The following is a 25818-nucleotide window of genomic DNA, read 5'->3' on the forward strand; positions in this document are numbered from 1 at the left end:
TATTTTATGATCAGTAGTGGAATACCGCATTTTATCAGTGAAATAAAAGTGTTATTCCACTGGCTAAAGTAGTCCATGTTGTTTTATCCCTAAAATGATTGTAAAATCATAAAATAAATAGAACATTTGTCGTTTTGTCGTGAATAACATATTTTATTTCATCTCTAAGCACGAAAACATTTATATTTTCGCTCATGCTACGCATTCGTGAAAATATAAGTTTTCTTGCTTCTCGATGAAATAAAATATGTTATTCACTCTAAAACGACAAATATCCTCTATGTCTCTCTATTTATTTTGTTGTTTTGCAGCCTCTGATGCTAGAGAGAGACAGCATTGGGTTGATAGATTACGTGCAACAGCTGAATATCATACAGCGTCAATCGCTCAGGTAACTTAATTACAATATCATACAACGTCAATCGCTCAGGTAACTTACTTACAATATCATACAACATCAATCGCTCAGGTAACTTTATTACAATATCATACAGCATTAATCGCTCAGGTAACTTACTTACAATATCATACAGCATCAGTCGCTCAGGTAACTTAATTACAATATCATACAGCATCAATCTCTCAGGTAACTTAATTACAATATCATACAACATCAATCGCTCAGGTAACTTTATTACACTATCATAGAGCATCAATCTCTCAGGTAACTTAATTACAGTATCATACAGCATCAATAGCTCAGGTAACTTAATTACAATATAATACAGCATTTAATTACAATATCACACAGCATCAATTGCTCAGGTAACTTAATTACAATATACATCAAATCCCAGTTTGTGCTGGGAAAAGCATTTCAAACCTGGCTGTCCCGGGGGGGATGTGAGTGTAGCTGACTAGCCCAGCTGTCCCAGGGCGATACGAGCAAAGCTGACAACTTTGATTTTTTCTGTTTTTAGTACAGTACACCTGTTCCTAAGAAAGAGTCCATACAAGTTCATACTGCTGTAAAAGAGGCCACACCTGTAAAACTTGGGTACCGACCACATTCCACCTCTATTGAAAATATAAACTCAAATGTTGTTATAAGGTAGGTATATATGTAGGTATATATTTGATCATATTGACCAGTCATATAAACAGACCAGTTGGAAAACCTACCTGTGTCGGTCCGTCTATACGACGTAGAATTAGAATTATAGCTGAACTACTTGGAGAAAGAGTTTTATTAGAATTATAGCTCAACTACTGGGAAAAAGGGGTTTTAGAATTATAGCTCAACTACTGCGGAAAGGGTTTTATTAGAATTGTAGAGGAGCTACTGGGAAAAGGGGTTTTAGAATTGTAACTGAACTACTGGGAAAAAGGGTATTAGAATTTTAGCTGAACTACTTTGAGAAAGGGGTTTCTTTAGGACATAAACATCCAAAATTCACACCAAGTGAATATAAAAAAAAACACTGATGGTCATGCTATCATTTCCCTCGTAGCTATTACTTAGGGTGTCAATAGTGTCATGGTGGCTCAGTCACTTGAGGTACTGGCTTCCAGTAGGTACTGGGGTTGATTGAGAAAGTTGATTGAGAAAGTTCTTCAGTATTTTACAACACTATAATCATTCAGATCAATCTGATTAAAACACAGATCCTATTTCATTTCAATTTTTATAGTTCAAAATTTCATTTTACTTGTCTTTACTACACTAGGATCTGGGGGAGTTTTTATGTAGCTCTCATTCTGGTTGGTATGATTAATAAACCATTGAAACGGTCTGTTCTGGCGTGTGGTGCACAGAACTGTGGGTATCACACTAGAAACATCAACACTGATTGGTTAATCAAATGCCTGACATCATAGGGTCAAAAGCCGTTCGTAATACCCCTGATGCAACCTTCCGTGTATACATTGGCGTGCACGTAAAAGATCTCTTGGCAGTTGGAATTCGATATAAGAGTAGGCGATAGTGCCGCTGTCCAAGCAAAATTTCCCCCATAGCACACTGTATGATGTATGCCCGTAGCCCAGTTTGGAGCAGAACAGTAGGACGTTGAACCCCATTTCATTTGATTTAAAATTTGTTTACAGTAGATCTCAATACAAGCCACAAGCTAATTCGGAATTATCAGGTGCATTACGAGATGTGAAGGAATATATCGTAGAATCAGAAGATTATCTAGATGATTTAGGAGAATTAATTGAGGTAAACAAATTTTATATAACCGCAGATTTTTACACAGGTTTCTCACTAACTATGTTTAATTTAAAGATTATTTGAATCCAGTATTTGATTGAAATTTTTTGTTTTCTAAATAATAAAAATAATAATAAAAACTTTATTCAACGAGGGAACTTATTTAGTTTGTAAAAAAAACCCTAATCTTCTATAAGTTCCTCCTAAGCTACAAAGACATATATGCATGTAATATCAGGATAAATTCAATATCATTTGAAATGCAATAGCATTTTAAAGTGGGAAGTTTGGGAAGTCACTCCTAAACTACAAAACATATACATTGTGCAAGTAAAATATAGGAAGACACTATAATTACACACAAAATAAGATAGAATACTATGCTCCTGGGATTGGGGCGGTGTGACACATGCTCTTTAGCCACTCAGAGAAAATCCACGAGGTTGGTCATTGACATTTATTGGGGTGGTGTGACACATGCCCTTTAGTCACTTGACACGGAGGAAACCCATGAGGTTAGACAGGCGACTTTACAAGATGTTTCTTACAAGCTTGGGATAAAAACCATGCCACTTTACTCAATGACAGGCCTAAAAAAGCACATTTGACTCAATGACAGATATTATGATATAAAACGCACTTGTTACGCCACTTGACACCCCTCCTTCCCTAAAATAATTGTACCTATCCAGGCCTGATCGTTTGAACATTCCTAAAAAACACTAAATCTACTACTAGAGGAGTTATATACTCTGTTTGATTCTGATAAACACTAAATCTAGGAGAGTTATATACCCGGGTTTGATTCTGATAAACACTAAATCTACCACTAGGGGCCCTGTTTGATTCTGATAAACACTAAATCTACTACTAGGGGCCCTGTTTGATTCTGATAAACACTAAATCTACTACTACGGACCCTGTTTGATTCTGATAAACACTAAATCTACTACTAGGGGCCATGTTTGATTCTGATAAACACTAAATCTACTACTAGGAGAGTTATATACTCTGTTTGATTCTGATAAAGCTTGTTCTTCTCGGAATACCAAACACATTTTGTTTGTTTTAACTTTCAGGGATTACCGAAGTCAGGGACGTATTTGACGAGTCTAGACAAGGTAATAGATTTTATTTACTTTATATTAAATATATGAATATCTGGGTCATTTTTTTTCATTGTTGGGATGTTATCTTTCCTCTTGATTGTTTAAAAGACAGAAAATACATAATTATTAATTCTGTGGAAACTTGAGGTTAAATAATTATTGCTTTTCTAACAATCTTCACGATATTGTATTTTTTACTAAACATGCTTCTGGGGAATAGATGAATTGATTTTGATCTCTTACCCCTAGTAAAGCAACATCCTCAATATTCCCAGTGGTATCGTTCTGTTTTACTCCACTAACTCCTTGGTTCATTCACGGGGTAATCAAGGAACGATATCAATGGGAATACCGAGGAAGGTAAACCATATAAATTTGAAGTAAAGTTTGAACATTTATTCACAATTTCTAAGACTAATGCTTTGGGAATTGTATAAATCTTTTATAAATATTTTCTCGCTTATATGATTCTTCTTATCAATGTACTTATTATTATTGTGATGGTTCTAACAAATAGATTTTAATTTAAAAATGCATTTAATCAGAAAACATTCTTGGTTATCAATTCAATTCAATCCCTGTTGTCAACCACCATATCCCCACATCAATCATATGGTACTGTATACCTATAGCGAATATTTGGTACAGGTAATGGTACTATACACCTATCTTGTACATTTGGTACAGGTAATATATGGTACTGTACAACTATCGCAAATATTTGGTTCAGGTAATATATTTCGAGTAATGGTATATTGTCAAAATAAAACAACTGACCTTCTTGAAAACCACTAAAAATTAAGTTAATCCTCTATCTAAAACATTTTTATTCAAAGATGTCTGGAGGTGGTCAGTAGAAAATGATAGGGTCTATGGAATAAAGCTGTCTGCCCCCCCACCCCCTCAGTGAAGTCAGGGGACAAACATGACGTCTAACAACAGTTTATTTATAGCTTGAGGTATGGCCCTGCGAATACAAAGTTTTGAGAAGGATTTGAAGCATTAGTTTAGATAAGTTTTTAGTCCCAATATATCCTCAAATGACCGAGTTTGTATGGGGGAAGGTATCTTTAGATAATGCATGATTAAATTAAATTGTATTTGTTAAGAACCATCAATTTAATTTCACTGGTACTAGTATATATATATCTAGTACTATACACAGCCATTGTAGTTTTCACACTAAATATATATATTTACTAGATCCTATATTAGATATGACTAATAAAAAAATTTGAGTTTTTTTTTACCACCAAATGTATATTTGCTAGATGACTAATGAAAAAATTTGAGTTTTAAATACCAAATATGCCGTCAGGTAAAACTATTGTTTCCGGGCCTTAACAACGTAGATTATTGGTAACAGGATCATTGATCGAAGTTTGTAAGTTTCTAATCGTGAAAACTTGACCTCTTACAACTTCTCATTGGCCAATGTAACGCCTGGAAAAGAAATGAGAATAACTTGATCTTGTTGCCTAGCAATTGACTCGACACATTAATAGCTGGGTTGATGTATTTATTTGGTTTAATATATTTTCAGAATTTATTGTTATTAAAAGCCACGTCGTCTGCAACTATGCAATGTTTACATCAGTGTCTTCATATACTCCACACAAAACAGGTACGCATACGCATGATCAAAATATCCCTTTAACTCGAGAATATTTGTACAATCTGTTGTTAATGATACATGGATGCAGAAACAGAACTATCGCTATTTCCGGCTCACTAGATTACCAGGAATCCAGGGTTCTTTGCTTGTGTTGGCCTAGAAAGTTCTCTAGGATTTTTCCTGTATCAGTGGTGCAGAAATGAGGGCCTGGCAAGGACAGCTGTCAAGAGTTCACGAGAACACTTGACATTGTATGTCAGTGACGAAAAGTTGGACGTTAAACTCCATTTCATTTCAAAATATTTATCAGAATATTTGGAGTGGTGTGGGTTCTAAAACTGAAATGAAATGGAGTGTAACTCTTCTGTCCCATTTGTTCTAATGTAGACATGCAAACACCATGTGGTGTGCTATAAGGGGATTTTTTGCCTGGACAGTAGCGATATGGCCTATTCTTATATCGAATTTTTTTTGTCAAGTGCACACCTAATACATGGTTGAGTAAAGCTAAGAAATAATATTTAATTACTGGTAAATACGTTATTAAATATAGACCAGATGTGACATCAAACATCTACCTCGTAATTTTGTCATGATATTTCACAAAAGCAATGCAAAATAAAACATAGAACTGTGTGGAAGATAATTTCATGGACTACATGTATAATTACTGAATTTGAAAGCGTTTAATCAATGCTTCTCTCGTCACCATTAAGCACAATGTTGCTGCTGTTAAAGTCAGTAATTAAAGTCCCTGAAATATTGTGTTTTATTTATTGTGCCTAATTACTAAATGCCACTTCAACAGATAAATATGGTTTAAATTTTGGTTGTTTCTTTGCTTAAATTATTTTGATGTGGGTCAGAACATTTTAGGTTTATATCCTTTCTATATTGAGGGGGGTTGGATGGCCGATTGGTTAGCACTTGCCCACTGTATCATACAGTCTGTCATTGAGTCAACTGGTGTGGTTTTGATTCCCAGGTTGTACATGACAAAGAGTAAGGTCGCCTGTCCCACCTCGTTGGTTTTCTCTTGGTCCTCCTGTTTCCTACCACTGCTAAAGACCACTACGCACAAGCAAATTATTGAAAAAAGATTCGACCATGTGTTAGTCCCGAAATGACCTAGTTTGTGTTGAGTGGATATTAAACCCCATTTCTCTCTCCCTATTGAATATCCTGTGAAGGCTACCCATTATTTAACTATAACTCATCTGAATTATTACAAGTGGACATTTATTGTAATACATTGTACATGTGTATATGAAAATTTTATTGTAATACATTGTACATGTGTATATGAAAATTTTATGTGTATATGAAAATTTTATTGTAATACATTGTACATGTGTATATGAAAATTTTATTGTAATACATTGTACATGTGTATATGAAAATTTTATTGTAATACATTGTACATGTGTATATGAAAATTTTATAAAATGAAAAATTTCCATTATCCTTTAGTGGCATTTAGCGATCAGAATCATAACAAAACGAACACATGAGACAATACTCTCCAGTTTATTGTACACAATGTTTCCAATAAAAATAAAATGGAATGGAAATTCTCTGTAGGACTTTTTACCATATAGATAAATATTTCTGAGAAATAATGACGTCATATGACATGGTGTATTTAGTAACTAGCTTATTATTTATAACTCATATTAGTGATGGTCTTGCTTGTATATAAATAATCTATTTCAATAGTCCCAGACATATTGGTTAATGTCTTGTTTGTAAATAAATAATCTATTTCAATAATCCCACATGTATAAAGGTTTTCATACCTATTTTATTTATTGTATCAAACATAGAAATTATTTTATGTTTAAAACAATTGGATTTTTTGGACTTTTGAAATAGATTACTGGTATGTACATGCTACCAGGAGAAGGAAAGTAATTAAAGCTTGCAGTGGGTCATTTAATGCTTTACTAATTATTATTTATTTAGAAAAATGGGGAACGGTAACGTTTACAGGGTTCCCGTGGTCCTTAAATTTAAAATTTCATTTTCAAGGTCTTGAATATCCTTGAATTTCGCGGAAATAGGAAAATATCCTTGAATTTCAGTTGAGATCCTTAATTTTGTTTCAAATGTCTTCAATTCCTTTTAAATATGAGATTATAACGATAGTTGGTAATGTTTTGGTTATTTTTAAGATGAAAAATTGTAACTTTAGGCTAAAAAATGTCCTTGAAAATCCTTGAATTTGACGTATATTTATCCTTGAAAAAATGTTTTACGAAGCCGCAGGAACCCTGGTTTAGTTGATGTAATATCATGTGCCGCACATGAGCAATGTTTTATTTTGTCTCAGTGCAAGCCTGGACATATATCTAGAGATATATTCAAGCCTGGACATAGGCACATGTCATAGACTTTAGTCAGAAACAAATTATCACACAATGTTGACATTATGAAATATCGATTCTGTGAAAAATAAGACTTGTCTGCGATATCACCTTCGGTGGAAGCGGACAACAACAACAAACACGCTGTCCCACCCATACATACAGGTGCCTTATATCCAGGCTTGCATTGACTCTATCCTACAGAAAAAGTTTAGACTCTAAAACATATTTAGTAACATGAACAGTGTTTGTTCAGGTGAACCTTCATGATGTCCTCTAATCTGATGATTACCCTTAAACTGGTATCGCAGCCATTGATTTCTTGTTTAACATTAATTTTTTTACATCTTAGGCAATGATGAATCATCATCCGTTACCTCTAACAGCACCAAGTAAACCCAGATCATAGTAAGTACAGAACTTGTTGCTCTACTTGGTTCAGGGTATTATTTTATTTAATCCATGCTGCCATAAATATTTCTCATGTTTTAATGTCTGTATCACTGCTCCCCAAGTCATTTTAAGTTTTATTTTAGGCACACTCTCAAGTTATAATTGAGAGTTGTGGTGGCTCTGGTTTGTTTGGCATGGTATTAGGGGGTGTTGGATGGCCAAATGGTTAGCACGTGTGCGCTGTATCATAAAGTCTGTCATTGAGTCAACTGGTTTCAATTCTCCGATTGTATGTGACAAAGAGTAGGGTCGCCTGTCCAACCTCATGGGTTTTCTCCGGGTCCTCCCGTTTCCTCCCACTGCTAAAGACTTGTACGCGCAAGCGAATTATTGAAATAAAATTGAACCATGTGTTGGTCCCGAAATGACCTTGTTTGTGTCGAGTAGACGTTAAACCCCATTTCTCACTCTCGTCTTTATTAGCTCAGACAGTGCAAAAAGTAGAACATTAAACCCCATTTTATTTTAAGTTATTATATTGTATTTTGTAGTTCTGGTCTACGAAGAACCAGCAGTCAACATAGTGCTCCCTCTACAGCTGAGAGTTATTGTTCCACCACTTCCGCACAAATCACGTCAAATTCTCCGCATTTATTAACAGATCAGAAATTAAATGGTATGTAAAATCTTCTGATAATCTACAGTTAATCATTAAATGGTACAATTAAACACTACAGGTATCAAGTAGTTGTGGGGGGGGGGGCAAATGGTTAGTGCGTGTGCGTTGTATCACAAGGTCTGTCATGAAGTCAAATGACGTGGTTGCGATTCTCCGGTTGTATGTGACAATAATAGGGTTGCCTGTCCAACATTGTGGTTTTTCTCTGGATCCTACCGTTTCCACCCACTGCTAAAGACCTCTACGTGCAAGTAAAATATAGAAGTAAAATTGAACCATATGTTAGTCACGAAATGACCTAGTTTCTCTCTCTCTCTCTCATGTAGATGTGCTGTCTTATGTGGAGTTTCTGTAATTAAACATACATTATACAAGAGCTAAATCTGCCAATTGCAGGTCTGTCTTTAGCCTGAAATGTTCTCTAAATGGATAATCAAGACTATGTTTTTAAGTAATGATGATCGAGGCTAGGCCGAAAATTCAATCACTAAATTCTCAGTTCAGAGTGGATCAATTTGTCTGAAATTTTCAGCTAATTGCCTTTACATTATCTAGTTTTTAACTATTATAGTGAGCAGGGCTGTCGGTAATTTTTCACAGATGATTAGCAGCACTGCTAATCAAAAAGTCCAATTTTGCCAAATTTGATTAGCAAATTTAAAAATTGATTAGCAGTTTTTCAGTTTCAAATCAACATAAAACACCTAAATAACAAGATTATTTTAATTTTAATTGATAGCAAATGATTAGATTTCATTCTTAAGATTTTTTTAGAATTTTAGCACTTCTACAGCTAGCTGTGAACATTTCTGAATGAATGTAGACTTTTGTTAGGCCTTATGTCTGAAGCCAATTCTTGGCAGTGGCTTCTTATTTCTTCGTTAGAAAACAATTTCGTCTGCTTTTTATCGTGTGTTATTATTTTTGTTCAATCGGAAGCACGCAGTATTTTACGAATAATCTCGATTAACTAGACGCACGCGATATAAACAATAATAGTTTACGGGAATTCTTACTTTGATTTCTCACTTTACAATACGTTTACACGTATTTATTTTTTATATTTTATTTACAGTACGTGGGGGACACACTGAATTTATTTTTTTTCAAATTGAATACTGATATAATTACTCGAAATTGACATGTCTCGCAACGTGAGTGGTACTACTTGATTCCCTATTTCCGGTTTAATAGTCCCGATTCATAGAGTTATGTCCCTGTATTATATAGTATCATGAATTGAGTCTGGGTAGTTCGAGAAGAAAATGTCACACGGAGAATTCCGTTTTGTTTATAAAATTTATTTGATATTTTATACACGTTGAAAGTGTTGAGAAATGTGGATAAATCTTTGTGTCAATATCCAAAATGACAGGCATATTAATGATTCGCAGTTACTGCGAATCAAAAACGTTAGATTTTAATTTTTGATTAGCAACGGACAAAATATGTATCGCAAATTGCGCTGCGATACTGGTTGTCGGCAGCCCTGATAGTGAGAACTGTCAGCTCTTTATCTAATCTTTAATGTTTAGTTTCAAGCTAGTGAAATAAACGGTTGTAAACCCAACACTCACTATCTAATCTAGACGGACCATTTTAAACTATGTGACAACAGTTGGAACACAATATGTTTAGATGTTTATTAACGAACTTGAACAATTTGCCAACAATGCTTCGAAAAGAAATATTAAATAAAGAACTACGTCATTACGATATCCAAGTTGTAGTGAAGTTGTGGTGCCTGTCATTTTGTACGGCACTGATTTGTCTTTTCTATTGATATTAATAATACATGGCCGACACTAAGTTGAAAATCTCAGGCACTAATTCATTAGTGCCTGACATTTTGTCATGTACATCTAAAACCGTTATTTCCACGCCTGTATGTAAAGTCTGTTTCAAACTAGTTTACATGTTCTGTAAGTGATATATATGTATAGTCTATTTCAAGTTAATGTACATGTTATGTATTTCTACAGGTGATATGTGTAAAGATATAATAAATCATGAAGAAGAAGTGTTAGATGAAACAGAGTATAAAGATTCTGATCTCGATGGTGTGGAAGAACATAAATCTATTATACTTCATCTTTTATCGCAACTTAAATTAGGAATGGATCTCACCAAGGTAGGTCTTGTATCCAATCGGATTAAAACACAGATCCTATTTCCTTTTACTTGTCTTTACTACACAACGATCTGGAAGAGTTGTTATATTATCAACGTTCTGGTTGAAGTGAGGGATTAACCAATGAAACGGTCTGTTACGGTGATTTCTTGGCATGCGACGCACAGAACTATGGGGAAATGCTGATTGATTAATCAATGTCTGCCATCAAAAGCTGCTCGTACGACCCCTGACGCATCCTTCCAGTACAACCAGTCAGATCTTATGTAGTGTAGGCCATAGAAAGTATAAAAAAACGAAACAAAATATAGATCTGTGTTTTAATCAGGCTGGCCTTTTATCCTTTTATCTTTTAGCCATACACAATGGCTTTGAGGAAAAATTTGCAATCCAAAACTCAGAGTCTGCAAATCTTAAGAAAATTTTGACCGAACAGCATCACTACAGCCTACTTTGATATCTAAATTCCAACTTTCAAGGGTTAATTTATGCGCAAGCCCATACACACACACATAGGGACTTGTTTTTGTCGGAGGTTGGATGGCCAAATGGTTAGCACATGCGCGCTGTATCATAAAGCCTGTCATTGAGTCAACTGGCGTGGTTTCGAATCCCCGGTTGTACGTGACAAGGAGTAGGGTCGTCTGTCCAACCTCGTGGGTTTTCTCCGGGTCCTCCGGTTTCCTCCCGCTGCTAAAGACCCCCATCGCGCAAGCTAATTATTAAAATAAAATTGAACCATATGTTAGTCCCGAAATGACCTAGTTTGTGTCGAGTGGACTTTAAACCCCATTTCTCTCTCTCTCTCTTGTTTTTGTCCAATCTGAACGACTATCATTTTGCGGCACCACTGACAATGGGGAACCACTCCGTAAAATCCGGGTGAACTTTCTCGGTCAACACAGGGATCAAAAACGGAATGTTTTACTCAATGAGCCACCGTGAGTTGCTTGTGCTGAGTTTTAAATGAATGATGTTCTTATCTTCAGGTAGTTTTACCAACTTTTATATTAGAACGACGATCATTGTTAGAAATGTTTGCCGATTGTATGGCACATCCAGATTTATTTCTAAAGTAAGTAGAATATTTGTTCATCTTGAATGACATGTGTATCTATGTTGGTTGTCTAGTCAGTTTAGATTATCTATCCATAATAATACCTTTAATTATTGACTTAATATTTAAAAACTTAACGTTTAATTTCTCTGTTTATATGACCGATGAAGTAAGTGTCAAAACAATTTTAAATTAATTTCTTTGGAGTTTGAATGTACGATGGTATTAGTGATCGCATTAAATGTGAACAATGATAGCAAAATAAATTGGAAGTTGCAAGTCTTTTACGGTATGGACAAAACCGTGACATTCTTGTTCATACACCGTAAACAATGTTAATCAAGTTAAACACAATTACGTTTTGTGTAAAAATCTATTCATGAGGTTTACAAAGGGCCAAAACAAAACAGGACCTTATATTAACTTTTTTTTTACAGTTCCCCCAAAGTAAAATATTGAAAAAGTGTTTTATTTATTTTAAAGAATACCTGAGAAATCTGATGCTGAAGAGAGAATGTTAACAATATTAGAATGGTATTTAACATCGTTTCACGCAGGTAGACAGGTACGTTGATATTATACACAGACAGACAGGTATGTTAATATTATACCCAGGTAGACAGGTAAGTCTGTCATTGAGTCAACTGGTGTGGTTTCAATTCCCCAGTTGTACGTGACAAGGAGTAGGGTCGTCTGTCCAACCGCATGGGTTTTCTCCGGGTCCTCCGGTTTCCTCCAACTGCTAAAGACCCGTACGCGCAAGCGAATTATTGAAATAAAATTAAACCATAGGTTAGTCCCGAAATGACCTAGTTTGTGTCGAGTGGACATTAATCCTCATTTCTTTCTCTCTCTCTGGTTTCGATGTTAATTTGATTTCGATGTTGATTTGGTTAGGATGTTGAAAGTTGTATTTGGGATGTCAATAATATGTTATTTGAATGAAACTCTCCATCTTTTATCAACAGGGTTCTGTTGCCAAGAAACCGTATAATCCAATAATAGGAGAAACGTTCCATTGTTCATGGGAAATACCTCACGAAACGGAATCCACGGCTAGCGATGACACTAATCATGTAAAAACAGATAGATTGATTTATTGTGCTGAACAGGTGTCACATCATCCACCAGGTACGTAACCCATATTGTCCTCACGTCAGAACATGGGAGGAGCTATTCCTAATAAAACACAGCTGAAGTCAAAGCTTGGGAGGAGCTACATATGACCACTGAAGTCAAAACATGGGAGGAGCTATCATTAATGATTGACGGCCATACATATGACATGACAGCTGAAGTCAAAGCATGGGAGGAGCTATCATTAATGATTGACATACATATGACATGACAGCTGAAGTCAAAGCATGGGAGGAGCTATCATTAATGATTGACATACATATGACATGACAGCTGAAGTCAAAACACGGGAGGAGCTATCATTAATGATTGACATACATATGACATGACAGCTGAAGTCAAAGCATGAGAGGAGCTATCATTAATGATTGACATACATATGACATGTCAGCTGAAGTCAAAGCATGGGAGGAGCTATCATTAATGATTGACATACATATGACATGTCAGCTGAAGTCAAAGCATGGGAGGAGCTATCAAATCAGGTTTAACGTCCTACTTTTTTGTCCCAACTGGTTTAATTAAAGCCTAGCTCACAACCTGCTGAACAATCTACTACGGGGGAAATTTTAGTCAACTTGCGTGTATTCTGTGCTGTAAAAAATCGCAGACATCCCGTGGAGACTTGTGACAAGTACTGTGTCTGTACAATTTACAAAACTTTCACCTGGTATCGTGTTGGTCCCATGCTGCAGGACTGACCAGGGGAAACTACGCTTCCAAATAATGAGAAGCATTCTTGAGCAACACCAGGATGAATCTCTGGATCTCCAAGGTTTTGACCAGATCTGGATTATCAATAATAGAAAGTTAATTTCGATTTTAACAATCAGCGGATTATTGTTGTTATACCAATGTTGTTTTTGTCTTGTATCCCATGACAACAACAGAGGAGGGGGATCTATCCTAGAAAAATCCCAGGAATATTTTTCAATCAACATGAGAACCTTCTGGTTAATGTACCAGCACAATAATCACTGAGCCACCAGGAGAACCTTCTGGTTAATGTACCAGCACGATAATCACTGAGCCACCAGGAGAAACATCTGGTTAGTGTACCAGCACGATAATCACTGAGCCACCAGGAGAAACATCTGGTTAATGTACCAGCACGATAATCACTGAGCCACCAGGAGAAACATCTGGTTAATGTACCAGCACAATAATCACTGAGCCACCAGGAGAACCTTCTGGTTAATGTACCAGCACGATAATCACTGAGCCACCAGGAGAAACATCTGGTTAATGTACCAGCACAATAATCACTGAGCCACCAGGAGAACCTTCTGGTTAATGTACCAGCACGATAATCACTGAGCCACCTGGAGAACCTTCTGGTTAATGTACCAGCACGATAATCACTGAGCCACCAGGAGAAACATCCGGTTAATGTACCAGCACGATAATCACTGAGCCACCAGGAGAAACATCTGGTTAATGTACCAGCACGATAATCACTGAGCCACCAGGAGAAACATCTGGTTAATGTACCAGCACAATAATCACTGAGCCACCAGGAGAACCTTCTGGTTGATGTACCAGCACGATAATCACTGAGCCAACATGAACATGTTTCCTTATCATTAATGATCTTTAAAAATTTAGTTTCAGCTTTTTATTTTGAATGTCCTAGTCGAAGAGTGTGTATGAATGCTTCTATCTGGACCAAATCTAAATTTATGGGAATGTCTATAGGGGTTGTTATGGTAGGAAAAGGTAAGTCATGTGAACACACAGATTTGCTTTTATTTCAATCTAATTAAAATACAGATCTTTTTTTCGTTTCGTTTTTTTATACTTTCGATGGCCTACACTACATGAAGATCTGACAAGTTATAGCGATAGGTCACATCAGGGGTCAAAAGACTGACTTTTGACCTTATGGCGCCAGACATTTGATTAACCAATCAGCATTGATGTTACTAGTGGATTACCCACAGTTCCGTGCAAAACACCTCCAAAGCTCGCTGTGACAGACCGTTTCATTGGCTTATCCTTGACACCATTCAGAACAAGAGTTAAATAACAAGTCTTCCAGATCCAAGTGTAGTGAAGACAAGTAAAAACGAAATTTTGAACTATAAAAATGAAACGAAATAGGATCTGTGTTTTAACCAGATTGCTTTTATTTACGATGTCCTGCGATATCAGGAACGGCTCCTTTAAATTCTCTGTGTGTCTCTTTACAGTTTTAAATAATATCAACTCTACTCAAATTATTCATGGCTTAATCAAGTTGATTTTTTAATATTTAATTAAGACAACAGAATAAATCTGACCTAAAATAGAAATCTTTTAGAATCTGTTAATATTTAATTAAGACAACAGAATAAATCGGACCTAAAATAGAAATCTTTTAGAATCTGTTTGCTTGAAAAATGGTATTGAATGGGTATAATAGTCCTCTAAATTTTCTGGCAAGACTCACTGTGAATGAATATTTTCTGGGAACTAGAATATCTTTGCATTAATCGTATTATTGTTATTTACAGTAACATTACATCTATTAGATTATATATGTTTAGTCTACACAGTGCCTACACCCGATCTATATTAACCACCTGGTCTAATTTAACTGTAACATTATTGTTGTTATTTTCAGTAACGTTTACCCAGTGCCTACGCCTGATCTATATTAACCGTAACATTATTATTGTTATTTACAGTAACGTTACATCTGTTAGATTATGGTGAAGTTTATACGTTTAGTTTACCCAGTGCCTACGCCCGATCTATATTAACGGTACCCTGGGTTGAAATGGGTGATAAAATAACTATATCCTGTCCACAGACCAACTATTCATCAGCTGTTGTCTTTCATACCAAGGTAGGACCACAGCAGAATAAAATATGTTGGGAAAAGTGTGTAGTTGTTTAAATGGTGCAAACAGTGTTTGAGTGCTTGTAAAATAACCCTTGACAGTTGGAATTCAATCGTTAACCAGACAGAATTTCCCATCGTAGTACCCTCTAAGGTGTTAGTCTGTCTTCATCCACCTAGTCCCTACAATAATATACAGTACATTATCAAAGAACTAAATCTACATATTTCTACTGACTTCAAATGTTATGTAAATTATTAATTAGACATTTATTGACATGACAAGCCCATTATCATCTCTTTAGGGAATCGAATGGCTGAGATTTTTATATGGATTATAACGCCCTACCATTTACTAATTCAATGTTGAACTCTATAATCGTGACTTTGTATATTATTGTAGCAATGGTACTTGACAATCAAAGCTGTCTTTGTTGATCATAGGTCTAGACTAGAGTCATCTGTTCAACCATGTGTGTTTTCTCCTGACCTGTCATTGAGTCAAATGGTGTGGTTTTGATTCCCCGGTTGTACGTGACAAGGAGTAGTCCAACCTTGTGGGTTTTCTCTGGGTCCTCCGGTTTCCTCCCACTGCTAAAGACCCCTATGTGCAAGCGAATTATTGAAATAAAATTGAACCATATGTTAGTCCCAAAATGACCTAGTTTGTATTGAGTGGACATTATTTCTCTCTCTCTCTCAAATGACTGTTTATATTTTCAGCCGTTTTACGGTGGTAAATTACATCGAGTTACAGCAGAAGTACGTCAAGGTGAAACGGGAGATGTAGTTTGTAAAGTTCAAGGTGAATGGAACGCATCGTTAGATTTTAATTATGCAAATGTAAGTTAACTTGTTTCTTTATTGGTGTTTTATATCAGAAGATAAAACATTGACATAAAAGATGTCATGTGTACCACAAATAAAAATGGATTGAGGATAGTTAAAATAGAAATAAAATTATCAAATGGACTGTGAAAATTTATCTGTTTGTGGATATCTAACACAGAAGTCAGCCAACTCGTTATACAGAACTTTATCAGTCTCAGAGTATTGACAATGTCAAACATTTAAAGCAATGTGATTATTATCTGCTACTAGAAATGTTGAATGGTTATCTCCCCTTTGCATGTCCCCAGTCAAACACTGCAACCTTATCTTCTAAGGTTAGCAATAAATTTCTTAAAAGCTGGTTCTGTTATTTCATGACATTATCCTTTCTGTGAATCAAAATACAACTGTATTTTTAGCCATATTGGGGCCATTAAGGGGAGGCACTGCTCGAGAATATGGATATAGAATAACTCATTTCTAAGCACGGCATCTAAGGACCCAATAACAACACTATATAAATACATGCACTGTGACATGTCCTAGGAACATTTGGAAAGAAGTTCCAAGCTTCTATCTTGGATACTTTCAGAGAGCGATTTCCATGGTAACCAATAAAGCAGATTGCCCTAAAACTGATGCTTGGCAATTATTCTGACAAATTGAACAATTCCTGAAAATTTCATGGCGATAGCACTGTTTGAAATGAGTTATTTTTAGATGCATATTGTTGAACAGTGGTTCCACTTAAAAATAGCTTACAAATTGTATGACGAAATCGCAAGCCTTTAGATAATTTCGTTGCTGCTCAGATAAAAAAAAAATGTTAAAATGATATATTTATATTATATTATTCAGGGTGAGACAAAGTCGATAGATGTACAGAAATTAAAAGTGTGGCGTAAACGTGTTCGACCAATCGAATTACAGTGTGAGAATGAATCACGAAGGTTATGGCAGCATGTGACGAAATCTTTAAGTATGGGTGACGTAGAGACAGCTACGGAACATAAACGATGTGTAAGTATATTTAATATAGCTAAAAATTATACACCACCTAGATTTTAGAAAATTACAGTTCTACAAGTAACTCAGGTTATAGCCGATTTCCACTAGATTAAGGACTGTTTCACATTTCGTCAGTGGTGAGGCAAAAAATGTCGTATCTGGCTTTTGCGAAATTGTCCAGGAGAGCTGTTAACTGTGATCAAAGTCATACTAATTAAACTTATCCTAGAGCAAAAACAGCAATATTCATCAGGGCTAATTCATGACGACAAATTATTCTGGTTCTTGGACATTCTTTTGCCAGAGGGAGGTGTCGATTGTTGTGTTGTTATTTAGTCAAGTGATAACTACTGCCGATTATGGTGGTGTTTATAGTAATGTATGATTAACCAGTACCATTTATCTCATCATCATAGTGTTTATAGCAATATATGATTATCCAGTATCATTTATGTCAACATGTGGTTGTCAATGACATTTATCAGGGTTGCATACTTTATGACAAGTCTACAGTACACATTTCTGGATTCATTCATAATTTTTTAATAGAGTTATTCCTGTAACCATGGTAAAATAGAGATACTTCTTGTAACCATGGGGGTTGGATGGCCGATTGGTTAGCACCAATTGAGTCAACTGGTGTGGTTTCGTGACAAGGAGTGGGGTCGCCTGTCCAAACTCATGGGTTTTCTCAAGGTCCTCCAGTTTCCTCCCACTGCTAAAGACCCCTACGCGCAAGGGATTTATTGAAATAAAATTAATACCATATGTTAGTCCCAAGTTAAACAATGAGAAGGTTATATTGTTAATATAATATTATATTATTATAGCTAGAAGATAGAGGTTATATTGTTAATGTAATATTATATTATTATAGCTAGAAGATAGAGGTTATATTGTTAATATAATACTATATTATTATAGCTAGAAGATAGAGAAGGTTATATTGTTAATGTAATATTATATTATTATAGCTAGAAGATAGAGGAGGTTATATTGTTAATGTAATATTATATTATTATAGCTAGAAGATAGAGAAGGTTATATTGTTAATGTAATATTATATTATTATAGCTAGAAGATAGAGAAGGTTATATTGTTAATGTAATATTATATTATTATAGCTAGAAGATAGAGGAGGTTATATTGTTAATGTAATATTATATTATTATAGCTAGAAGATAGAGGAGGTTATATTGTTAATATAATATTATATTATTATAGCTAGAAGATAGAGGAGGTTATATTGTTAATGTAATATTATATTAGTATAGCTAGAAGATAGAGAAGGTTATATTGTTAATATAATATTATATTATTATAGCTAGAAGATAGAGGAGGTTATATTGTTAATGTAATATTATTATAGCTAGAAGATAGAGAAGGTTATATTGTTAATGTAATATTATATTATTATAGCTAGAAGATAGAGAAGGTTATATTGTTAATGTAATATTATATTATTATAGCTAGAAGATAGAGGTTATATTGTTAATATAATATTATATTATTATAGCTAGAAGATAGAGGTTATATTGTTAATATAATATTATATTATTATAGCTAGAAGATAGAGAAGGTTATATTGTTAATGTAATATTATATTATTATAGCTAGAAGATAGAGGTTATATTGTTAATATAATATTATATTATTATAGCTAGAAGATAGAGGTTATATTGTTAATATAATATTATATTATTATAGCTAGAAGATAGAGAAGGTTATATTGTTAATGTAATATTATATTATTATAGCTAGAAGATAGAGGTTATATTGTTAATGTAATATTATATTATTATAGCTAGAAGATAGAGAAGGTTATATTGTTAATGTAATATTATATTATTATAGCTAGAAGATAGAGAAGGTTATATTGTTAATGTAATATTATATTATTATAGCTAGAAGATAGAGGAGGTTATATTGTTAATGTAATATTATATTATTATAGCTAGAAGATAGAGGAGGTTATATTGTTAATATAATATTATATTATTATAGCTAGAAGATAGAGGAGGTTATATTGTTAATGTAATATTATATTAGTATAGCTAGAAGATAGAGAAGGTTATATTGTTAATATAATATTATATTATTATAGCTAGAAGATAGAGGAGGTTATATTGTTAATGTAATATTATTATAGCTAGAAGATAGAGAAGGTTATATTGTTAATGTAATATTATATTATTATAGCTAGAAGATAGAGAAGGTTATATTGTTAATGTAATATTATATTATTATAGCTAGAAGATAGAGGTTATATTGTTAATATAATATTATATTATTATAGCTAGAAGATAGAGGTTATATTGTTAATATAATATTATATTATTATAGCTAGAAGATAGAGAAGGTTATATTGTTAATGTAATATTATATTATTATAGCTAGAAGATAGAGGTTATATTGTTAATATAATATTATATTATTATAGCTAGAAGATAGAGGTTATATTGTTAATATAATATTATATTATTATAGCTAGAAGATAAACAACGAGAAGGTGAACGACATAGAAAAGAAACAAACTCATCTTTTCCTACTAAAGTAAGTGAAACATGAAATTTATTTTCTACAATTTAGATTTTTATATACTCTAGCATGTTAGACTCAACATGATTGAAGTACAGAGTTGATGAAATTTAAAGAAATTAATGGCTGGCCCCCGGATCCAGTCACATGATTTAATATTTACTGTTTATTTCTTGCTATGTCTATATAGTTTGTCATGTCCGCAGGTTTGTCTTATAGTTTGTGTTTTACGTGTAGTGCGGTCCTCCTGTACATTCTATTAAATATGAACAGACATCTAATAGAATATATCGATTGAACCTGCATCATAAAAAGATTCAAAAATCCATCATAAGATGTGACCACTAAACTACTACGATATATGAATAGAATTGAATATTTTAATAGTAAAATCAGAATAGGATCTAAGCACTTAGTTATGATATTATGCTTTATTTTTAGAACAATATTTTTTGTTTTTAGTTTTTCAGAAAGATTGATGATACCTGGGTGTACAAGAATCCATTGACATCACAAATAAAATCACCTGCTTCATGATTGAACATCGATAGCTAGAAATCAACATTGTATAAAATACAAATAACACACACAACTATCACTATAATCATCGTCATACTATATGTAGGGGGTTACGTGGTTACGATTCCCACACTTGTACGTGACAAGGAGTTTTGAAATACAATTAAGCTGTGTTTTAGTCCTGAAGTGTGTCGAGCGGACGTTAAACCCCCATTTCTTTCTCGCTCTCTTCATACTAGTAACAAGCATACATCACACACAGATTTACAAGGGAGTGACACAGATTTACAAGGGAGTGACACGCAATAGCGAGGGAGTGAAAAAGAAGAGCAAACAAGTGATACAGAATTGAGTCCGGTTAGTCCTGAAACAGACATGTGATGATTTGTAGAGACACTGTCAATATCAATGGTGCTCATATTTAACAGAATTGCTATCAAGAGTCATGGAAATGTATCTTTTATCTGTTGCCTGAAAATCTGATGTACAGTTACTCAGTCTGATTAAAACACAGATCCTATTTCGTTTCATTTTTATAGTTCAAAATTTAGTTTTACTTGTCTTTACTACACTAGGATCTGGAAGAGTTGTTATCATTGACGTGTTCTGGATGGTGTGAAGGATTAGCCAATGAAACGGTCTGTTACAGCGAGCTTTAGGCACAGAACTGTGGGTAATCCACTAGAAACATCAATGCTGATTGTTTAATCAAATGTCTGATGTCAAAGGGTCAAAAGCCGCTTGTATGACCTCTGACGTGACCTATCGCAACAACCGGTCAGATCTTCATGTTGTGTTGGCCCTTCGAAAGTATAAAAAAAACGAAACGAAATATCAATCTGTATTTAAATCAGATTGTTCAGTTACTCTAATTGTGGTAAAATATCAGGGTAAAATTGACCTGGGATACCAAGCATGAATGGAATAATGCTGCGACTGGGCTATTGAAGACAGAGAATGGAAATTAGCCTGTGTTAAACATACGTTATACAATCTTCCTATTGCAGGTCTTTCTTTAGGCCTTAAATGTTATCTAAATTATTAATTAGACATTTATTAGCAAAAAAAGACCATAATCAACTTTCGATGCCATGGGATACTCGAGATTTTAACTAGATTAGAAAGGTTTGTCATTTAAAAATTTAATTTAAAAATGGGAAAGCGAGGCTAAGACTCAAATATACCCATGCCCTGGTTACCACAATGCATACATCTTTTCAAAACTACAAACAGTGATAACTTGGCTCAGAATAGAGTAATATGAATAAAATGTTCAATACATTCATTTTACATTATCTATTTTTGAGTTTTATAGCAAGAATGGTCAGCTCTTTATTTAAATCTTACAGAATGTATCTTTAATTATTCCAGTTGGTGCAGAATCGTCAGACGTTAATATTATGTCTGCTTCCTATTCGCAATGATCAGATTGGAATCTGTCCCGATCACCAGGCTCAATCCAAGATACATTATGTCCGATTTAGATAAATAGCAGACAGTTCTCGCTATAATAGATTAAAAACAGGACATGGAAATGGAATACATTAAAAATTTCAGTGTGGCCTTTAAGTCTGAATTATCCATTTTATTGTTAGATTTATGAATCTTACAGGTATTCTAATCCATGTAATATCACATCCATCCGATGATCTAGAGAGTTTATTCATCCGATGGTCTAGAGAGTTTATCCATCCGATGGTCTAGAGAGTTCATCCATCCGATGGTCTAGAGAGTTCATCCATCCGATGGTCTAGAGAGTTCATCCATCCGATGGTCTAGAGAGTTCATCCATCCGATGGTCTAGAGAGTTCATCCATCCGATGGTCTAGAGAGTTCATCCATCCGATGGTCTAGAGAGTTCATCCATCCGATGGTCTAGAGAGTTGATTATAGGCTAATCATGTTCAATTTCATCCATCCGATGGTCTACAGGGTCGATTATAGGCTTATGTGAATAATTTCTATAAGATTTGAACCTAAAATAACCTAACATAAAGACCTGCAACAGGCCGATTTAGCTCTTACATAATGTACAAGGCAACTGTCTAGTCATTCAGATGGGTGAAATACCGAGATCCTGTGCACGTAAAAAAAAATGATCCCTTCGCAGCTGGAATTCGCTCTAAGAGTAGGCAGTAGCACCGCTGTTGCGCAAAATTTCCCTCATAGTACACTGTATCGCATATGCCCGTCTTCATTAGCCCAGTCGGAGCAGAACAGTAGGATGTTAAACCCCATTTCATTTCATTTTCTTACATAATGCATCTTTAGCTAATTTCAGGAAGTCTATCTCCCAGTAGGTTACGGTAAATTAGATTTGTTAACAAATATAATGATAACTATAGTATATCTCAAATAACGCAAGTTTTCTGGGTATCCTTTTCATTCTAATTTCGTTCTAATTTGTAAACAAACTGAGTTTTCAGTAGAAAAAAGTAGCATCTTGACCTTTGATGTTTGACCTCTTGACCTGCAATTTTTCTAAGTTTTGATCACAAGACCTGTGATGTTTTGATCACATGACCTGTGATGTTTTGATCACATGACCTGTGATGTTTTGATCACATGACCCGTGATGTTTTGAAGAGTGGTATGAATGGAACGGTTCTGTTAGTAAGATTGAGGCAGACAGTTGATTAGAATGTTTATATATAATATTTTGTGAATTTTTTTTTCATTTTGAAATTATTTCCATAGCAACTGTTTATATACAATTATCTAAGGTGCAATATTAATGTCATCTGAAACAGAACACAATTAAACAGTAGGATTTACTGTCCAGGATACATTAATCTACTGTATTTATATACTTGATACACAGGACTACTGTATTTATGTACTGGACATATAAGTCTACTGTATTTATATACTTGATACACAGGACTACTGTATTTATGTACTGGACATATAAGTCTACTGTATTTATATACTGGACATATAAGTCTACTGTATTTATGTACTGGACATATAAGTCTACTGTATTTATATACTTGATACACAGGACTACTGTATTTATGTACTGGACATATAAGTCTACTGTATTTATATACTGGACATATAAGTCTACTGTATTTATGTACTGGACATATAAGTCTACTGTATTTATATACTGGACATATAAGTCTACTGTATTTATGTACTGGACATATAAGTCTACTGTATTTATATACTTGATACACAGGACTACTGTATTTATGTACTGGACATATAAGTCTACTGTATTTATATACTGGACATATAAGTCTACTGTATTTATGTACTGGACATATAAGTCTACTGTATTTATATACTGGACATATAAGTCTACTGTATTTATGTACTGGACATATAGGTCTACTGTATTTATAAAACAATGTTATTTGTGTCAGTTTATTGTTTTACAGTATCTATATTTAGATCCAAATTATTATCCCTTTTATAATCTTCTTGTAAAGAATATATTTGTAATACATTTCACCTTATTCATATCAACCATTGATATTATTTATTTCTTTACATAGAAGTTTAATTATTATTATTATTATTATTACACAATTTGGCTACTCAAGTTTTAAACATAAAATTAGAAACTGTGATTCCATAGTTTGATGTACTGTATGTCACATATCATGATTTAAATGTATATTATACAGTATGGTGTACATATTTTTGATGTACTTGGTTTTCCTCACAATAACAAGATATATTGTTCCCAACCTTTAGCAGTTGTCTGGCAAGGAACAACGTATAGTGAGTGGTGCAAGGCCTGGCGAGGACATGAATTAGGACTGTAGTTGTATATACTATATATATATATACTGAGTGTAAATATATTATGCACGTCACATGATCTTACTATCATATCAACTGTGATAAACACTTTCATAACAAATATCAGTTTTTATTTCTCATTTGGGGATCACGTGGCTAAGTGGGTAAGACGCTGGCTCGCTTACATGGAGGTCGGGTGTTCGATCCCTGCATTGGCTGAGAAAGTTCGTTCATCCAGATTTTCCGGCGTGGTTTCCCCTAGTCAGTGATGCAGGACGGAGGGCCTGACAAGGACAGCTGTATAATCATTCGGATGGGATGAAAAACCGAGGTCCCGTGTACACATTGGCATGCCCGTCTTCATTAGCCCAGTTTAGGAGCAGAAAAGTAGGACGTTAAGCCCCATTTCATTTCATTTTCCTAAACAAATATATGTTTAAAGTAAGGGAATTTATAGATATACCACCGTATACATATCAACAAATTCTCCTCTGCTACTTCGGTCACTGTCGGCGATCTCGTCTGGGTGTCGAGAGTTTTTTCCCCAGTTTCTTTGGTAATGTATTTTTGGGGAAGCTGGTAGGGACAACGTTGTCTAACAGAAGCTTCGCAAATACAGTCGATGGTGTGACAAGCTCAACCAATTTCCGTACCTCAGGCTACAAAATAGTTTTCTCAGTTTTAATCTGTTGCACCTGTTTCTCTTATGTCCATAAAGGGCAATCTCTTGAGTAAGCAAATGCATGAAAAAAAACCTATGAACTTGTGCATTCGTTCATATATTTTACAGTACGGTCTGCCCATACATGTAAAGGGGTGATTCAACAATTTATATCAGACACCAGGGGCCAAACAAAATCCTTAACAATGGTTAATGCTATAATAGCCCTTTTTGTCAAAATTGTGGTGAAACTATAATTACACTGATATTTACAATCTTACCCGTCCTCATTATTATCTATTTATCTTATAAATTAATTAGTTCTAAGGTTAGGGTCGTGAAAGAACGGAACCTATCGAGAGTCAACGTTCCGCAACCTCCCGGTCATGATTTTGATATTGGTTCAAGTACGAACTCTGTCCACACTAAGTGTTCCGCAACCATCCGTTCGGGAATTAGCTGCTATGGGCATATGTTTTGTTGCCTGGCAACATATCTTTAAGTTAGAAATATCTGACGTGGATTCATTTAATAATAAATTTTACATGTCTTTAAATTGATTTTGTTTATTTGAACATGTTTATAGAGAAAGGCGACACCAGATGTGTGAATTATATGACCAACTAGCAGCGATATAATCATTTTATAGTGTTTATTATATTATGTCCACGTTTTCATGTGGTAGTATATGGTCGTTTACATTTTGTTTGTGGTCACTCTACAGGTCACATTTTTGTCCGCTTGAAATATAGGTTGATATCCGAAAGATATATTCTGCAAACACACATTTCTAAACCAAACAAAAATTATAAAACTCAAAGCTTTGACTGTGATGGTACGACGATCTAAAGGTCATATTTTTTTTTATCCAATTTTGATGAAACTTCAAAGTATGATTATAACCCACAGACCGTGGTTGGTTCCTGTCAATATTCGCACATATCGACGAATAGCTTCGAGGCCTGGCTCCTGATTGTACGAAAAATCGCTTCTTTAGCTTGTGGATTCTCTAGAGGTCAGAATTTGATGAAATTTAAAATCGTTGTTTATATCC

At 34.4% G+C, this 25818-nt stretch overlaps 1 protein-coding gene across 1 annotated transcript; it reads left to right on the forward strand.

Moving 5' to 3' along the window:
• Positions 1-421: 421 nt before the first annotated feature.
• Positions 422-25222, forward strand: LOC126825318 (oxysterol-binding protein-related protein 11; the record flags this gene model as incomplete). Its single annotated transcript, XM_056101988.1, has 17 exons — positions 422-430; positions 921-1051; positions 2047-2161; positions 3232-3273; positions 4805-4885; positions 7592-7647; positions 8184-8308; positions 10294-10442; positions 11432-11517; positions 11983-12064; positions 12468-12630; positions 14242-14352; positions 15303-15463; positions 16181-16300; positions 17147-17308; positions 19784-19849; positions 20297-25222. Coding segments are annotated over 17 exons (1734 nt in total), but the record flags the coding sequence as incomplete, so codon positions are not given.
• Between the last annotated feature and the right edge of the window lie 596 nt (positions 25223-25818).

The sequence above is a fragment of the Patella vulgata genome, chromosome 6 (genome assembly GCF_932274485.2).
Source record: "Patella vulgata chromosome 6, xgPatVulg1.2, whole genome shotgun sequence".
NCBI classification, from domain to species: domain Eukaryota; kingdom Metazoa; phylum Mollusca; class Gastropoda; family Patellidae; genus Patella; species Patella vulgata.